General features: G+C 35.8%; 1 protein-coding gene across 6 annotated transcripts in view; it reads right to left on the bottom strand.

The window, feature by feature from the left end:
- HEATR5A (HEAT repeat containing 5A) overlaps positions 1-15,788 on the bottom strand; it is a 111,381-nt gene that overhangs the window by 77,673 nt on the left and 17,920 nt on the right. For 5 of the 6 annotated variants that reach the window (XM_044231132.1, XM_044231133.1, XM_044231137.1 and 2 more), the window contains 7 exons: positions 15,526-15,634; positions 12,148-12,297; positions 11,145-11,319; positions 4,835-4,995; positions 3,411-3,666; positions 2,409-2,564; positions 780-1,030 (listed from right to left, as the gene is read on the bottom strand). In XM_044231132.1, the coding sequence (XP_044087067.1) occupies positions 780-1,030; positions 2,409-2,564; positions 3,411-3,666; positions 4,835-4,995; positions 11,145-11,319; positions 12,148-12,297; positions 15,526-15,634 (1,258 nt within the window). The remainder of the gene's footprint in view (positions 1-779; positions 1,031-2,408; positions 2,565-3,410; positions 3,667-4,834; positions 4,996-11,144; positions 11,320-12,147; positions 12,298-15,525; positions 15,635-15,788) is intronic. The other variant, XM_044231134.1, reaches the window with a different exon arrangement.

The raw sequence follows: 15,788 nt of genomic DNA, 5'->3' as shown, positions 1-15,788 counted from the left end.
TGTACACATTATCCCACTTTGGTCAGTGGGAGACCCTTAAGTTACTTTTTGTATGCTTTTAAAATGAATACAGGATGATGACTTCCTTATTCTCCGCCATGACAAGATATTTCAGGTTTACACTATGCCTTTCCCGCCCCAGATCTGGAACCAGCCATTCCTTCATGGAGCCTTAATTCCCTTTTGCATAAAATGGTGTTTAGACCCATAATCTGGGCACTAGGGCTTTTCCTTACTACTAAGTTGTCACTGCTTTAGGTCTTGTCACTGGACAGAATGGGGATTTAAGTACTTTTGGGGTGAGGGGGATCAGTTCGTAGTGGCATCTTCCATTCAAATTTAACATATGGGGCTTTTACTTAACTTTCTTGATTTTAGAGCTATATAGCTCTTTGCAGCTCTGTCCTCTACAATGTTATTTTATTTTTTACAATGCAATTTTATTTATTTTTATTTATTAATTTATTCATTTTTAAAAGTAATCTGTATACCCAATGTGGGCTCAAACTCACAACCCCAGGAACAAATTCTGTTACTAAATGGAGATATTTCCCATAAAAAGCACAGAAACCATTCCTGTTCAAGTGTGGATAAGACATTTTTAACTATCCCTTTGTTTTTCACAGCAACCATTTGACAGTATTTAAAAATTAAGTAATATAGCTGATTTCTCAAAGTTGTCCTGCGTGGTTTTGACTGGGTGATAAACACAAAGATGATGATGTTTTTTAGAAAAAAATTGAAATGTCACTATTGTATGTGAAGAATGAAATCTTTACCTTGCCCTTTCCGTGAGGAATTCCTAAAGGACAGTGTTTCACTGCTCCCAACAAAGCTGCCACGGCAAAACTAAAGCCAGTCACTGCTTCAGGTGAAGACTTAAGTACAGTAAGCCGTTCCAGGCAACGGTCTAAAAGAGGTGTTAGGTAAGAAGGTAATGCCACAGCAATGCAGTGTAAACACCAAGCTGCTGCTAGTCGAACAGCAATGCTAGGGTGCTGAATAACTGAAATGACACTGTCAAGAAGACCTAGAAGGGCAGTCAAACAAAAGAGACTTAGCTCTACAGATAAAGTAACTTAGCCATAAAACAGTCAAAAGAATAAGCAAGCCACAGAGATATAAAACATATTATCTTTTTCAAAAGCGAAATCAGAATAGAAAAAAAGACTTAAAAAGATACATAATCATAAGTGATTTTTTGGAGCCCAACATGGGGCTTGAACTCAGGACCCCGAGATCAAGACCTGAGCCAAAATCAAGAGTCAGCCATTTAACAAACTGAGCCACCCAGGTGCTCCTAAATGATTTTGATATACAAGAATTACTTCTAATATGAAAACTGGTTTAATACACAAAAGAAAAATTTTATTTCCTAAATAAGCTATGTTCTGCTTTTTTATCTTCAGACCATTATTCATTTGGTACTAGGAATTAAAAATTATCAATGCATAACAAAAACACCTTAAAAAGAAATGTCACACTGTACTCCATCCTCTTCTTTTTAAAAAATCTCTTTTGACACATTTTATCTACATAATTAGTGTGCTTCCTATGTACCATAACACCCTTGCCTGAGAACAAAATGTTGAACAAAACTGAGGCTTTGCTAGATCCTCAATGGGCTACTAACCAATTAAGTATACAGTGTATACAATTAAGTATACAGTGAAGTACCACTGCCAGTAAGAATAAAAGTCTACATTTGCTGTATACAACTTCATCAAAATATGTAACAGTTCATGTTGATTGCTAAATTATATGGGATAAGAGCTTACAAACTAAGTATAATGTAAGCTTCAGTCAGCAGGAAATACGTACCACAGTTAAAGGACAAAAGCCATAAAAATTGTATTTTTAAAATGATTAAATAAAAGACACATATTGTATGATTCCATTTATATGGAATGTCTATAATAGGCAAATCCATAGAGACAGGAAATACATTAGTAGTTATCAGGGTCTGGGGAAAGGGGAAATGGGAAGAATGAACTTTTTGGTATGTGAATTATCTCAAAGTGATTAATTTTCCAAGAAAAAGAAAATGGAGACTGCTTGAAAGGACCTTTGAGGAAGTGTATTACTTGTATCACATAGAAATTAATGTTTTCACTGCAAATGAGAGACAAGAGTTCAGGTTTGCTTTTCTTTTTTTCCATGTTATCTTAAATATTTCTGGAAAGGGAGGACTAGGTGTGACTTAGTGAACAACCTTTAATTATAAAAGAAAACACTCAAACATATTCTTAATAATCCTGATTACATTTATTTTACAAAACATCTCTAACAAACCTATAGTGGAATCTATAATAAATGAGTTATATGAAAAAGACTTGTTTCCTCAGAAAAAAGTTTTCTAGAATAAAAGTAAAAACAAGGTATTCAGACAAGTCGCAAACAATAGATACCTGCACTTGAATCCTGCAGTAAAGGTGCAGCTGTGGTGCCAAGACTGTATATGAGATTTCCAAGTTCTTGTAAAGCACACACCAGCATATGCTGGCTGGCCATTACATCTGTGGAGCCAACCCGGGTTTCCACATTACCCTCATTCATTACAGCATCTAAGAGAAGCATAAGATTTAACTACTTGTCGATGTTTTATTAAAATACATTATAGGGGGTAGATGTTAGAAGCAGAAAATATAAAGGCAAAAATTAATACCACCTCTCTCTATACATGAAACCCTTAAGGCAGTTAAGTGAAATACTACAATGGGGACTTGCACCAATTCTGAGAAAGAACTGAACTAAAATAACCAATCCAGTTCAAGCAACCTGACATTAATCCCTTAATTACTATTACACATAGCACTGAAAGGGAGAATGCGTAGAAAACTAAAAAAAGATTCCAACTTTACTGGTATACAAGATAAATAAGACACTTAAGTGTAAGACACTTAAAATAGTACAGGAACTGGGATGAACTGTTCTCTCTCTCTCTTTTTTTTTAAAGGGGCGAGGGTTAGAGGAAAAGGGAGAGAGAGAGAATCTTAAGCAGGCACCATACCCAGCCCAGTGAGGAGTCTGAGACAGAGCTTGATCTCACAACCCTGAGATCATGACTTGTGCTAAAATCAAGAGTTGGATGCTTAACTGGCTGTGCCACCCAGGTACCCCTGAGATTACCTGATTGTTCTGAAAACATTTTATCAACCTCTAGAGGAAGATTATGAATTCTGAGTAATTATTATCACCAGCCTTTAAGATATATATATATATATATATATATATACTTATTTGTTAGTTTATGTCTCATCTATATATTGACAACTTTACCCTAAAACAACTGACATCTATCACAAAAGCATTTTTTTAATTCATTTAGTATATTATATACCAGTCTAGCTTTTCCAAAAGGTCAATTCCTTCAGCACTGTTTAAAACAGAGTATCTTAGTAAATCCATACCCACAACTTTCTTTAACTTCCAGATAGCCTGGCAAATGTCCTTGGCAGCAGCAATTTGAGCCTTTTCTCCAAGAAGACCTCCTATAGCAGCTCGAAGGATAAATGAAACACAACGACGACCGCAGACAGCATCAGTCTGAGTCTGGGTGGCTTTAGGGTGCGACTGTGACACAAGGCTTAGGACATGAGAAAGAAAGGCAGCGAAATTCTTCTCTAGCCATGTTCCTCCTAATGTTGAAACAAATACCACGTAAGCCTAAAAAAAGAAAATATTTTATCTTCAAAATGAAATAATTTTAATTCTATATTAATATTTTCTCTTCTACAAAATATATAATTTTTTTTATTCTTTCCTCATTTAAAGCTACTTTATATAACTATATAAATGTAATAGTGTTCTTCTATCTCTATTAAGCCCAAACTGAAGTACACAGTCTTTCAACTGGGATTTCATTTGTGCTGCATTTTTATTTTGGTCAGACTGGACCAAGTTTCAGAATAATCAGCATAGCCAGCTAATATGGAGACTGTGTCTATGGCTCCTCTGAACAAAGGATTCAAGCTCTTCAATATTCTGAACAAGAAAATCCAAATAGAACGTGAACACAATGTAAGAATTAAATATATTCCAACACCATAACTCTAAGGGAATTTAGTCTAGAAATGTGAAAGGAAACTTCACAGTAATGAATCACTGATCTTTATTTCCATGAATGTTAATGGTTGGTCTCACCCCAGAGATACAAAGACAGTAGTTTCCTTATGTAATCTATTCTTTTAGAAATACAGTTTAAATTACACTGGGACATCTTATGTTTTCAAGAAATCTAATATCTATAAAACATTTTGAGGACCTATGTGAATTAAAAAAAAAAATACACATTTGCTTTGAACCACAATGGCATTTAGAAAATAATACAAAGCCCTCTGTGTTGTTTTATTCTAAGATACTTTTCCTAGGTTTGGCTTAGATTATATGCTATAATCTTTACTTAGGAGGTGACACCATACAAAGTGGAAATACAGTATTTCCCATACTGAATACTATGTACCTAACATGTACCTTACATCTGAACTGTACAAGCACATAAAAGCACAAAGGAAAACACGTTAAACTGTAAGACACTTAAACACACAAGGCCTAGAAACAAACGTTTGTGTTTCAAAGGAAATAAACAAAAATTTCCCATTATTAGGAACTTAAAACACATAGTGAATAATGCCCTATTTCATTGGTTTTTGGGTAACTAAGGTTTTCTTACTTGTAATCTAGCTTTCAAAGAGTGGCCTTACCATCTCTGTTTTATGTGAGAGCAGGAGTGATGACCTTGCACAGTATCACTTATGCCCAGAGTATTCATATACTAAAATTCTCATTATAGGCCAGTGAGCATTACACGTAGATACTCATTTGTGACTCTAACCTGAGTAACTCCAACTCGAACATCCCTACTGACTGAACTGGTTCCTTTCAGCATATCTCCACTGGCTCGAAGAAATCCTGAACTTCCACGTAGAAACCCTGTTCCTAGTAATTCCAGAACTTCCTCCAGAGATAATCTGCGAATGCTCTGACGTGAGACTGCTATAACAAAGAACAAAACAAAACACGTGATTCTTACTTTACAGACTAAAATTTTAATGCAAGACCTTGATTTGCATGATCTTGGTAAGCACGTTAATAGAAACAAAAATAAACTAAAAATCCAAACAAAATGCAAAATTGACAGGACATTACACACATTAACATTTAAAAAGTCATCCAAGGGTTCAGAGGTCAAATCATAGTGGACTCTGAAGTATGTCAATGACATCTTAAAGACTAAGCTACTTAGGAATTATGCTTTATTGTCCTCTTTTTTTTTTTTTTAAAGATTTTATTTATTTAATTGACAGACAGAGAGCATAAGCAGGGGGAGAGGCAGAAGCAGGACACAGGGCTCAATCCTAGGACCCCAGGATTATGACCTGAGCCAAATGGGGTGTTCCCATTGCCCTCTCTTCCACAAAGAAGTTAAAAGGCTAACCTTTTAAAAAATTTTTTTTATTTGAGAGAGAGAGAGAGAGAGAGAGAGAGAGAGAGCAAGAGCAGGGAAAGGGACAGAGGGAGAGGGAGAAGCACACTCTCTAGAACCCTGAGATCAGGACCTGAGCCGAAGACAGATGCTTAACCAAATGAGCCACCCAGGTGCCCCAGGATAACCATCTTCTAAAACAAAAAACATTAACTGCCCTTGCTTTCTACAAATGAAAATGCTTACAGCTTTAAAAGTCTAAAATGCTTTAAAAATTCTTTTTAAATACTAAAAAATGCTGAACTCATAACTTTGTATTTCCAAATGCTCTACAACTCTTAATGAAACTTCTATAAATTGACCATCATATCCTATTTTTTACAATTCTTAACTGCAGGTACAACTTTTGTTATATCCTTAGTCTTTGAAGAGATCAAAGCAAAATATTACTGAAATGATCAGCTGGCTCTCAGGCTATAATAATCAAGAGATCAGTTAGGGCAGAATGCGTCTTCAAGTTTGTTTGTAGTTTGAAATAGCAGACTTTCTTCCTGTGAATATCTAGGGATCTCTTAACACACATACATACACACTTCCCTCTCTTTCATTCTTCTGAATAATGATGGTCATGAACTCTGACTCTCATTATTGGTTCAAGTCATACACAATAGAGAAATAATCTTCCATTAATCAAAACGATGAGCAAAAAACCTACTCTAGTGTAAAGAGGAAATAGCCATCTGAAACAAATGAAAACCTGTGTTGGCATTTGGGAGAAAAACATTAATGAACAGTATAAAATCCATGCCCCCATGAATCATAAATTCTAGGAAAGAAAGAATAAACATAATAAATGATTAAGTATATAATATCTGGACAATGATTAAAGCGATGCAAAAAACAGAGCAGCTCAGGCTCAGGAATACTGGGGGAAGTATTTGCGATTTTAAGTAGGGTAGTCAAGGTAGGATTCTTTGGAAAGGTGACATCTGAACATAGTTTGAGGACAGTGAGGGAAGTGTTCTAGGCAGAGGAAATACCCAGACCAAAAAGGCCTTGGTTCAAGTAGAGCTATGTGAACAGAGCAATGGAGGAATCTAGTAGGAAAAAGGCCAGAGTGTAAGCATGGGGAAAGAGAAGGCACTGGTCTTTGTAGATGTGAAGTGAGGTACCAGTGAAGGAGCCTAAGCAGAGGAGTGACATAATCTGTCACTATGCTTCAGTGCAGAGTCAAGACTGTAGAAGAGGGCACAGGGAGAAGCAGGGAAGCCCACTAGAAGCAATTTAGTAACTCAAGCAAAAGGTGATGGTGGCTTAGATCAAGGTGGTTGCAGAAGAGTAGTCTGCATAAACATGTATTTTTAAGTTTTTACTTGAAAAAGTTTCAAAATCACATTACAAAAATAACTGCAGGAGTGCCTGGGTGGCTCAGTGGGTTGGGCCTCTGCCTTCGGCTCGGGTCATGATCTCAGGGTCCTGGGATTGAGCCCCACATCGGGCTTTCTGCTAAGCAGGGAGCCTGCTTCCTCCTCTTCTCTCTCTGCCTGCCTCACTGCCTACTTGTGATCTCTGTTTGTCAAATAAATAAAATCTTTAAAAACAACAACAACAAAAACAAAAAGAACTACAAAAATAGTAAAAAAACCTCCCATGTACCCTTCACCTAGACTCACAATATTCTCATCACTTTTTCCATTTTTGAAGAGTTTGTGCATGACTAGTTGTTTTATACAACAGCACTCAAAATTGAGTCTGTCTAGTATTTCCTCAGAATTTTTGGCAGGAGAACTATGTAAGTAATTATAAGCCTTCTCAATGTGTAGCATCAAAACGCACTGTCAGCTTGCGATCAGTCTGTCCCTATGTTAGTGTTAGGATACTTGAACACTTGAATAAGGTTTGTCTGCCAGGTCTGTTCACTATAAAAATATCAATTTTCCTTTTATAATTACTATGTAACTTGTGTGGTGATACTTTAGGACAATAAAAATATGCTGTAACCCATCAAACTTTCATCCAACAATGCAATGAGGATTCCTACCTGCATAAATTATTACAACGACTACAAAAGGGTCATTATCTAATAATCATTCCGTCTACCTTTATTAGTTGGCATTTTACTGTAAAAAAGAGCTTTCCATTCTCCTTTATTTACTTACTTTCAGTATGCACTCATAGATTTCTTTTTTATTTAATAGGTATAATCCATTTGTCATTATTAATTTTGCTTCTAATACTGTCTTGGATTTGACCAGTGGAATTAACTTCAAAGAGCTGGCCAGTGGGAGCACCTAATTTTTTTTGACACAACAGTATGTTCCAAGGTCATCTTCAGACATTTCCTTTGCCAACCCCATAATTAGCCTATTCTCCAAGGGGTCCCAATTCTGGGTATGCTTTAAGATTGTCGAGTAGAGAAGCTACTGAGTGTGAGAGGTAAGAATCATGGGTGACTTTACAAATTTTGATTTCAACACCTGGAAGGACAGAGTTGGTATCAACTGAGATTAGCAAGGTGTGTGTATGTTCTAGAGGAGGAGAGATCAGGTATACCCTTCAGGAAAAGTTAATTTGAAACATCAAATAAACACCCAAAGAGATGTCAAATAGGCAGCTAGATATGAGCTTGATGCCCAGGCTAAAGATATAGATCCAATAATCCCTGACATATAGATGGTATTTAAGCCATTAGATTAGATAGGATCACCAAGAGGATAAGCATACACATACTGCAAAAGAACAAGTATTAGGCAACTCTTCTATAAAGTTAAGGAATCAACAAGGAAGATGAAACAGGAATTTCTAGTGAGGAAGAAGGACAACAAAGAGAGAATGAAGTTATATAAGCACAGTGAAAAAAGACAAGGAAGATAATCAGCTAACTTAAATGATGCTGAAACATCTAGTGAGACAATTGAGAACTGCTCACTGGCTTTAGGTGGCTGAGTACAAACATCACCTCAATAAGGGCAGGGGTTTTTGTTTTGTTCAATAACATATCCCATGTGCTCAGAAAAGATCCCAAGTATAAACAAGTATTTATTGAATGAATGAAAGATCACGGAGGTCTTTGATGACCTTGACAAAAACAGTTTTGGTGGAGTGAATGCGGGGGAAATCCTAACTGAAGTGGGTTTGAAAGATATGATTGGAGGGAAACTAAAGACACTATCAAGAAACTCTTCTGAGAAACTTTAATGCAAAGGGAAGAGAAATGGAGCTCCAACTGGCTGAGAAGATACAAGAATTTTTTTCTTTTAAAAATGGCAGAAACTGAAGGATGTTTTTGTAGGTAATAATCCAATAGAGAGGTAAAAGCTAGTATGAGAGAGGAGACTTCCTAGAGCAATATCCTTGAAAAAGTGAGAGAATGATATATATTAAATTATATATATTAAAAAAAATCACATAAATTCCTGGCAACTTGTTCCAATGATAAGAAAGTGTCATACTCAATCCCTGCTCTTAAATTTTTTTAATTATTTATTTATTTAAAGCACATGAGTAGGGGGGAAGGAGAATAGGAGAGGGAGAAACAGGCTCCCCACTGAGCAGTGAGCCTGGGATCATGACCTTAGCTGAACCAAGTGAGCCACCCAGGTGTTCCTCAATCCCCGCTTTTTGGGTGCCTTGGAATAACCTATCACCTGTCTGAAACCTATTAGTTTAACTAAGAAAATCGCTCAGTTCCGTACTTATAATCTTTTGTAGTTGAGTATGCTAACCTTCACTGCATTTGTTTTTTAAATTATTAAGCACTATGTTGTTATTAGTCCCTGACTGTAAAAAAATCTATTATGGTATCTAGATCACTTTTTAGTTGCACAAACATAACTCAATTATTTGTAAGCTAAAACTTACAGAGGCAAGATGATAGAATTTCTAACAAAAGATTAGGCCAAGGATTTTTACTGTGGGTGAAGCTGATTCTTCACTTTGCTTAGTCTGATTACAAAAACGCTAGTTTAATTCAGAGCTACCATCGAAGCATATACATTTAAATATTCATTCAAAACTTAAGCAATTCTACATTTTGCTTGTTTTTACTGAAACTGTGTGCTACTGCTAATGGTTCATTTACAGAAATGCAATTTACATTTTACAATGTAAAAATGCAATTTACATTTTTAAAAAGGATTTGATTAGGGGCACCTGGGTGGCTCAGGTCATGATCCTGGGATCATGCTCAGCAGGCAGTCTGCTTCCCTCTCCCTCTGCTGCTCCCCCTGCTGTGGTCTCTCCCACTCTCTCTGTCAAATACATAAATAAAATATTTGAAAAAAAAAAAAAAAGGATTTAATTAAACATTTCTTCCAATTTCAATTTCTTAGGCGGCTTAAGATTTAACCTCCTAAAAGTCCTGAACAACATTTTTTTGGTTTGGGTTCTTTTGGTGACTTCCTGACCTGTTCCCATTCACCTTTCCCCTACCTCCCAATAAATAAGAAAGTCTTACTGAATTATCAGATTAGAAAAAAACATAATAAAAATAAAAATTTCTTATTATAAATTTTATTTATAATCTCAATTGGAAAGTGAGGGGGCTATAAGTTTGATAATGTTCCACAGATGTCTGTGACATGCTGTACTTCCTGTCCTCTCCCATCTCTGGTTAAAAACATTAACTTTAGGAAAAAAAAATCTCCCTTTATGTTAACTACAAACAATTTCTCCAGCAATGCTTCTTAAACTTTAATGTGCACATGAATTATCTGGAGATCTTGTTCAAATGAGAATCTGGATTTAGTAAATTGTGTGTGGCCTGAGTTTCTGCATTTCTAAAAGCTTCCAGGTGATGCTAAGACTCCTGATCGCAGATGTTTCAGTAGTTAAATTTCTAAAGAACAAACACATTTTCATTTGTGTGAGACTGTTTATTCTTTGGAGACAGAATGATAAAGCAAGTTTTCAGTTACTCATCAATGTTTGATATACACTATTGATTAAACCCAGGAAAATTCTTTTGTTTTCAAAAATACCCCATCTTAAAAAAAAAAAAAAAAAAAAACCATCTTTCACTGCCTAGAAGCATAGAAATAAAAAGTAACACAAGGCAAATTGTCCAAGTACAGTGAATTTAAATACCTGTTGTTTGGATTATTTACATCACTGCTCCCTTATACCAACCTAGAAAATGGCAAGCTGAATATAGGTAATTAAATTCATGTTGCTTAAAAAAGAATCAAGATTTAGATCATGCCTATTATTGGATAACAATTAACAGTTTACTTAAAAAAAACAGAAGTAAAGGTCATAATGTAAAGATGATGACTGAATAAAGTACATTTCTTCAAGAGTTTATTTTTTTCCTCAAATTTTTACTGACTTATTTGAAAATGAAATCTTGGTGGGGCACCTGGGTGGCTCAGTGGGTTAAAGCCTCTGTCTTTGGCTCGGGTCGTGATCCCAAGGTCCTGGGATCGAGCCCCATGTCAGACTCTTTGCTCAGCAGGGAGCCTGTTTCCTCCTCTCTCTCTCTGCCTGCCTCTCTGCCTACTTGTGATCTGTCTGTCCAATAAGTAAATAAAATCGTAAAAAAAAAAAAAAAGAAAATGAAATCTTGGGACCTAACCAGTGTTTATAAACTAAAATTGATTTATAAGATATCCTGCCTCTTTTCAAAATTAACAATGGGTAGTAGTAATACTACATTATGTTTGTTTAAACTAACTGGGAATAAATTACAATAGATATTTTGAAAATAATTATATAATTTTACCTGATCCTGGATGTTTAGAAATTATAGCTTTAGCCAACACTGTGCCTAGTAGCTTTGAAACAGAAATCCGCACATCATAATTGGAACCTTCAAAGGACTTAAAACATAGTGTTGCCACACTATCCAAGTCTGTACTCCACATAAAGATGGCCTCTTTCTGAAGTTCAAGGAGACACTATTTAATTGAAAACAAAACAAAACAAAGCAAAATAAAAAAAACACAGACATTAATGAAAAATAAAATGTAAATGTCAGGTTTAGATCTATATAAGTTATAGAAACTATCAAGCTCTAACAAAAATTATATATAAATCCAAAGTATCTAAATAATGATTACAGAGACAACAAATGAATACTTATTAAAAGTCATAAAAATTATACTATATAAAACAACGTGTCCACAGAGGATGGGAGGAGAACCCATTCTAAGTAGGTTAGAACCAATCTGTTGGCTATAAGCAGTTGTGAGAATAATTATAACATAAACAATGCTACTGTCCTATCTGACCAACTATATTAGGAAGGCCATGATAATTCTGAAGATCACAAGACTTGGCCTAGACCCGCGGAGGACTAAACTGCCTTATTTTGCTTCTGTTTCCTAGCTTGCAAAAGGTGACATATTCAAAAGAAATTAAAATATCAAAACCTAAATCCCAGACTTAAAAAAAAAAGAAAAAGAAGGCGTGATAAAAACAAATCACTCTCAAATAAAATAAATTTTACATGTAAACTTCAGGTTATAAAACTATAGAAAGGAAGCATAGTAGAGTGAAAGAAATACTCAGAGTCTGGTAACTGGAATTCCCCGCCCTCCAACAAGGTCCGAAGGACCTTGGGAAATTCATACAACTCTCCGGACCTCAGTTTCCTCCTCCTATGCCAAAGTAAGATGGACTAACTACCAAGATTATACTCTGAGATCATGTACCTATTAACAGGGATACTAATTTAATTTTCTTTATATTTATTTTGAGAAATTCTGCTTATTGGACCATATTACCTTTGCAGCAGCACAACGAACAGCCATGGATCTATCTGTTAAGCAGGATTTAGCAGCTTTATAAACATCCCTGTGGCAAGGTGTAGCAGCAGCTCCTAGTCCATTCAATATATTTTGCAGACTAAGCATAATCTCATATCGACCTTGAGACTACCAAAAAGAAAAAATTTAAGAAAAAAATTTAACTGTGAAAAGTAGCATTAAGCATTACAATTTCTCTCATATACTAGTGAAATCCTTCAATATCTGTATACACTAACCAACCCATCTAACATCAAGAAACATTAACAGTTGTTATTTTATGAAGTGGTTCACCATTTGAAAAGTGGTATGTCTACATATAATATTTCAACAAAATACGAAGGGTTGATGCGAAGATTAAGTGAAATTATATTAAAAAATCCTAGCACAAGGCTGGCATGTTGTTAAGCATTCAATAAATGATCGCTATTAATGAGGTAACATGGTAAGTGGTCAGCTTCTGGAAGCCAGGTGCCCTTGGGCAAAACCGTTCACCATTTAAACGGATATCCACCTCACACACAGGTTGTTGTGAAGATCAAACAAGTTACTATATGCAAAATGCTGAGAATAAGGCCTGACATATAGTAAATGCTCAATAGATTTTATAGCCATTAATATTTTAGCATTCATTGGGCTGAGTAGTTTAACTCAGAGAACAAAAGTCTGGGCTTTGGACTTAAAAAGACTTGGGGCTGAATCTTGGCTCTGATCCTTAGCACCTGTGTGACTTTAAGTTGTTCTTACTTATTTCTCCATCTATAAAATGAGAATAAGATGAACCCCACAGAGCCAGTGTGAGAAGTAAGTAAGTCCTTGTGGGGAAAACATTTACCGCAGTGCCTGGTACATAGAAATACTCAAATAACAGTCACTGCTTATACTACTGATATTTTAATAAATGCCCCAAATGACTTCTATATCCCAGGAAATTAAGGCCACTAAAGATAACTAAAGTTGGGGGAAGAGAAAGATCAACATCAAGTATCATTTTCATAGGAATGTTATTAATTTTCTTTGCCCAAAGGAGCACAATGAGTAATTAATAGGTGGACATAACCAACTGAGTCTCAAGGTGAAACTTCTGAACTTTCTTTTTATCCCAACTTTATGATGTATATTACTGAAGGGCATGAATCAAAGGTGGGAGCTCTTTGGTCATCTCCAACTTGTTGTAGTACCTGATCTACTAAGTCATATAGATAAAAAATAGCAGGAAATAAAATTCTCAGCAATAACTTGAAAATGTCTGAGACTTAAAGAGTAATCCCATTAACCATGAGGCCTAAAGAGATTATAGCTTAACTAAGAGAGTTAAGTGGGGAAAAAAAAGTTTATTTATTTATTATTTGAGAGAGAGAGAGAGAGAGGGCATGAGAGGAGAGAGGTCAGTGGGAGAAGCAGACTCCCTGTCAAGCAGGGAGCTGGGTGTGGGACTTGATCCAAAGACTCTAGGTTCATCAACTGAGCAGAAGGCCATCGCTTAACCAATTGAACCACCCAGGCACCTGGGGAAAAAAAGTTTAATGTGGCCATTCCTCAGCAGATAAAAGTTCTTGCAAACATCTTCTTTTAAGTAAAACCCAATTTTATAATCTCTTTTGATGTTAACAATCTCTTCTGCTGAATCACTTTCTTCAGTTTTCTAGCAAAACAGTGCTTAGAACTGACTGGATTCGATCACTAGTTTTTTGTTTGGACTTAACTTCTGAAAGATCTTGAATAAGCTACATTCTTTTTTTTTTTTTTTTTTAATTTTTTTTCTTTTAAGTAATCTCTACACCCAGCATGGTGCTTGAACTCAAAACCAAGAGTTGTGTGCTCTACTGTCTGAGCCAGCCAGGCACCCCAAATCAGTTACATTTTTCTCGAAATTTATCATATTTTACATATGAACTTTCAAATTCAGGTCATGATCTATCTCAGAGTCTCAGGATCAAACTCTGTGTCAAGCTCTTTGCTCAGGATGAAATCTGTTTGGAGTTTCTCTGTCCCTCTCCTTCTGCCCCACCCTACTGCACATACTTGTGCACACAGGTGCACAAACGTTCTCTCTCTCTCCCCCCTAAAATAAATAAATAGTTTTTTTTTTAAATGTGTGGGCAACTAGATAGCATTTTAAAAAATTATTTCAGAGCTGTTTTCTAGACTTCTTCTCTAGGTGAGGTCAGAACAAGAACTAGTATGTTGTTTTTATATTTAGAGGTGCTGAGGGGCCCCTGGGTGACTCAGTCATTAGATGTCTGCCTTTGGCTTAGGTGGTGATCCCAGGGTCTTGGGATTTAGTCCCACGTCAAGCTCCCTGCTCGGTGGGAAGCCTGCTTTGCCCTCTCCCACTCCCCCTCCCTCCATGTCTCTCTCTGTCAAATAAATAAGAATAAAATCTTAAAAAAAAAAAAAAAGGTGTTGAGTTATCCTTAAATACTAGGGATGACAGATTTAAATTTTTGATAAACACATATACAAATGCTTTAATTTCAAAATGATTGGTGAGGGGCACCTGGGTGGCTCAGGCAGTTAAACATCTGCTTTCAACTAAGGTCATGATCCCAAAGTCCATCCCAAAGATGGAACACCCCCATCAGCTCCCTGCTCAGCAGGAAGCCTGCTTCTCCTTCTGCCTCCACCCTTCCTCCTGGATGTACACGCTCTCTCTCTCAAATAACTAATAAAATCTTAAAAAAAAATTAGTGAAATTATAGTTGGCAAGAAATTACAGTATCTTGGAAGACAAATGAAGAGACAGTTACAAAAACAAAGGGTATTCCACAGTGGTAAATGATCACAAATCAATAAGGCTAAGGCTGAGAATACATTCCTCTGACAACTAAAAGGTCAACCATACCCTGGTCATACTTATATTATATCCTCCATGCTCTTTCCCAACCTGCCTGTATTCCTTACTCTTTTCTGTTCTGGTAGAATACCACTCCAACCATCAGGTACCCAGTTGTTACCAACTATGTATCTGGATCCTTGTTGACAAGCACTTGCTGTAATACTAGTATTAGGGGAAAAGGTGATGCGAGAGGATGAAGCAGGGATGGGTCTGCCAGAGAAATACTTGAAGCTTTTGCCAATCTGGATTTATCCAAAATTGTAAATTGCATTACTGATTTTCTAATAAAGATTTAATATACAAAAGAGATATGTACATCTCCTAGAAATATTTCTAGGAAATATTTATGGCTATATTTATATACATACCTATGTATGCTTACCAGAGGTAAAGCACTTCTGTTGGCTCAAGAAACCATAAAACACAAAACCATAAAATACTTTTTATTCTTTTTCTTTTGATATAATAAAAATTATAGTTTATCTTTTTAATCTTTGGTTGAACTTGTGGTTACTCACCTCTGCACTCTTCATAGCTTTAAGAATATTCCCCACTGTATCAGTAAAGGTGTTAACCAGTACTCTACCCAACTTCCTGTACAAGGAACCCAAACATACCACAGCAGCACTGAAACAACATTTAGATTAGGAATTAATCATGAGTGAAAAAACAGGAATCAAAAAAATCTTAGCCTATGTAAAAGTGACTATTTAATTTTACTTTTAAAGTATAAAACTGCCCAGAATCTATTCAATTATTAAATCCTAAGGTATGATACATG

The sequence above is a fragment of the Neovison vison genome, chromosome 13 (assembly GCF_020171115.1).
Source record: "Neovison vison isolate M4711 chromosome 13, ASM_NN_V1, whole genome shotgun sequence".
NCBI lineage: Eukaryota > Metazoa > Chordata > Mammalia > Carnivora > Mustelidae > Neogale > Neogale vison.
This window is presented reverse-complemented; position numbering and strand designations above follow the sequence as displayed.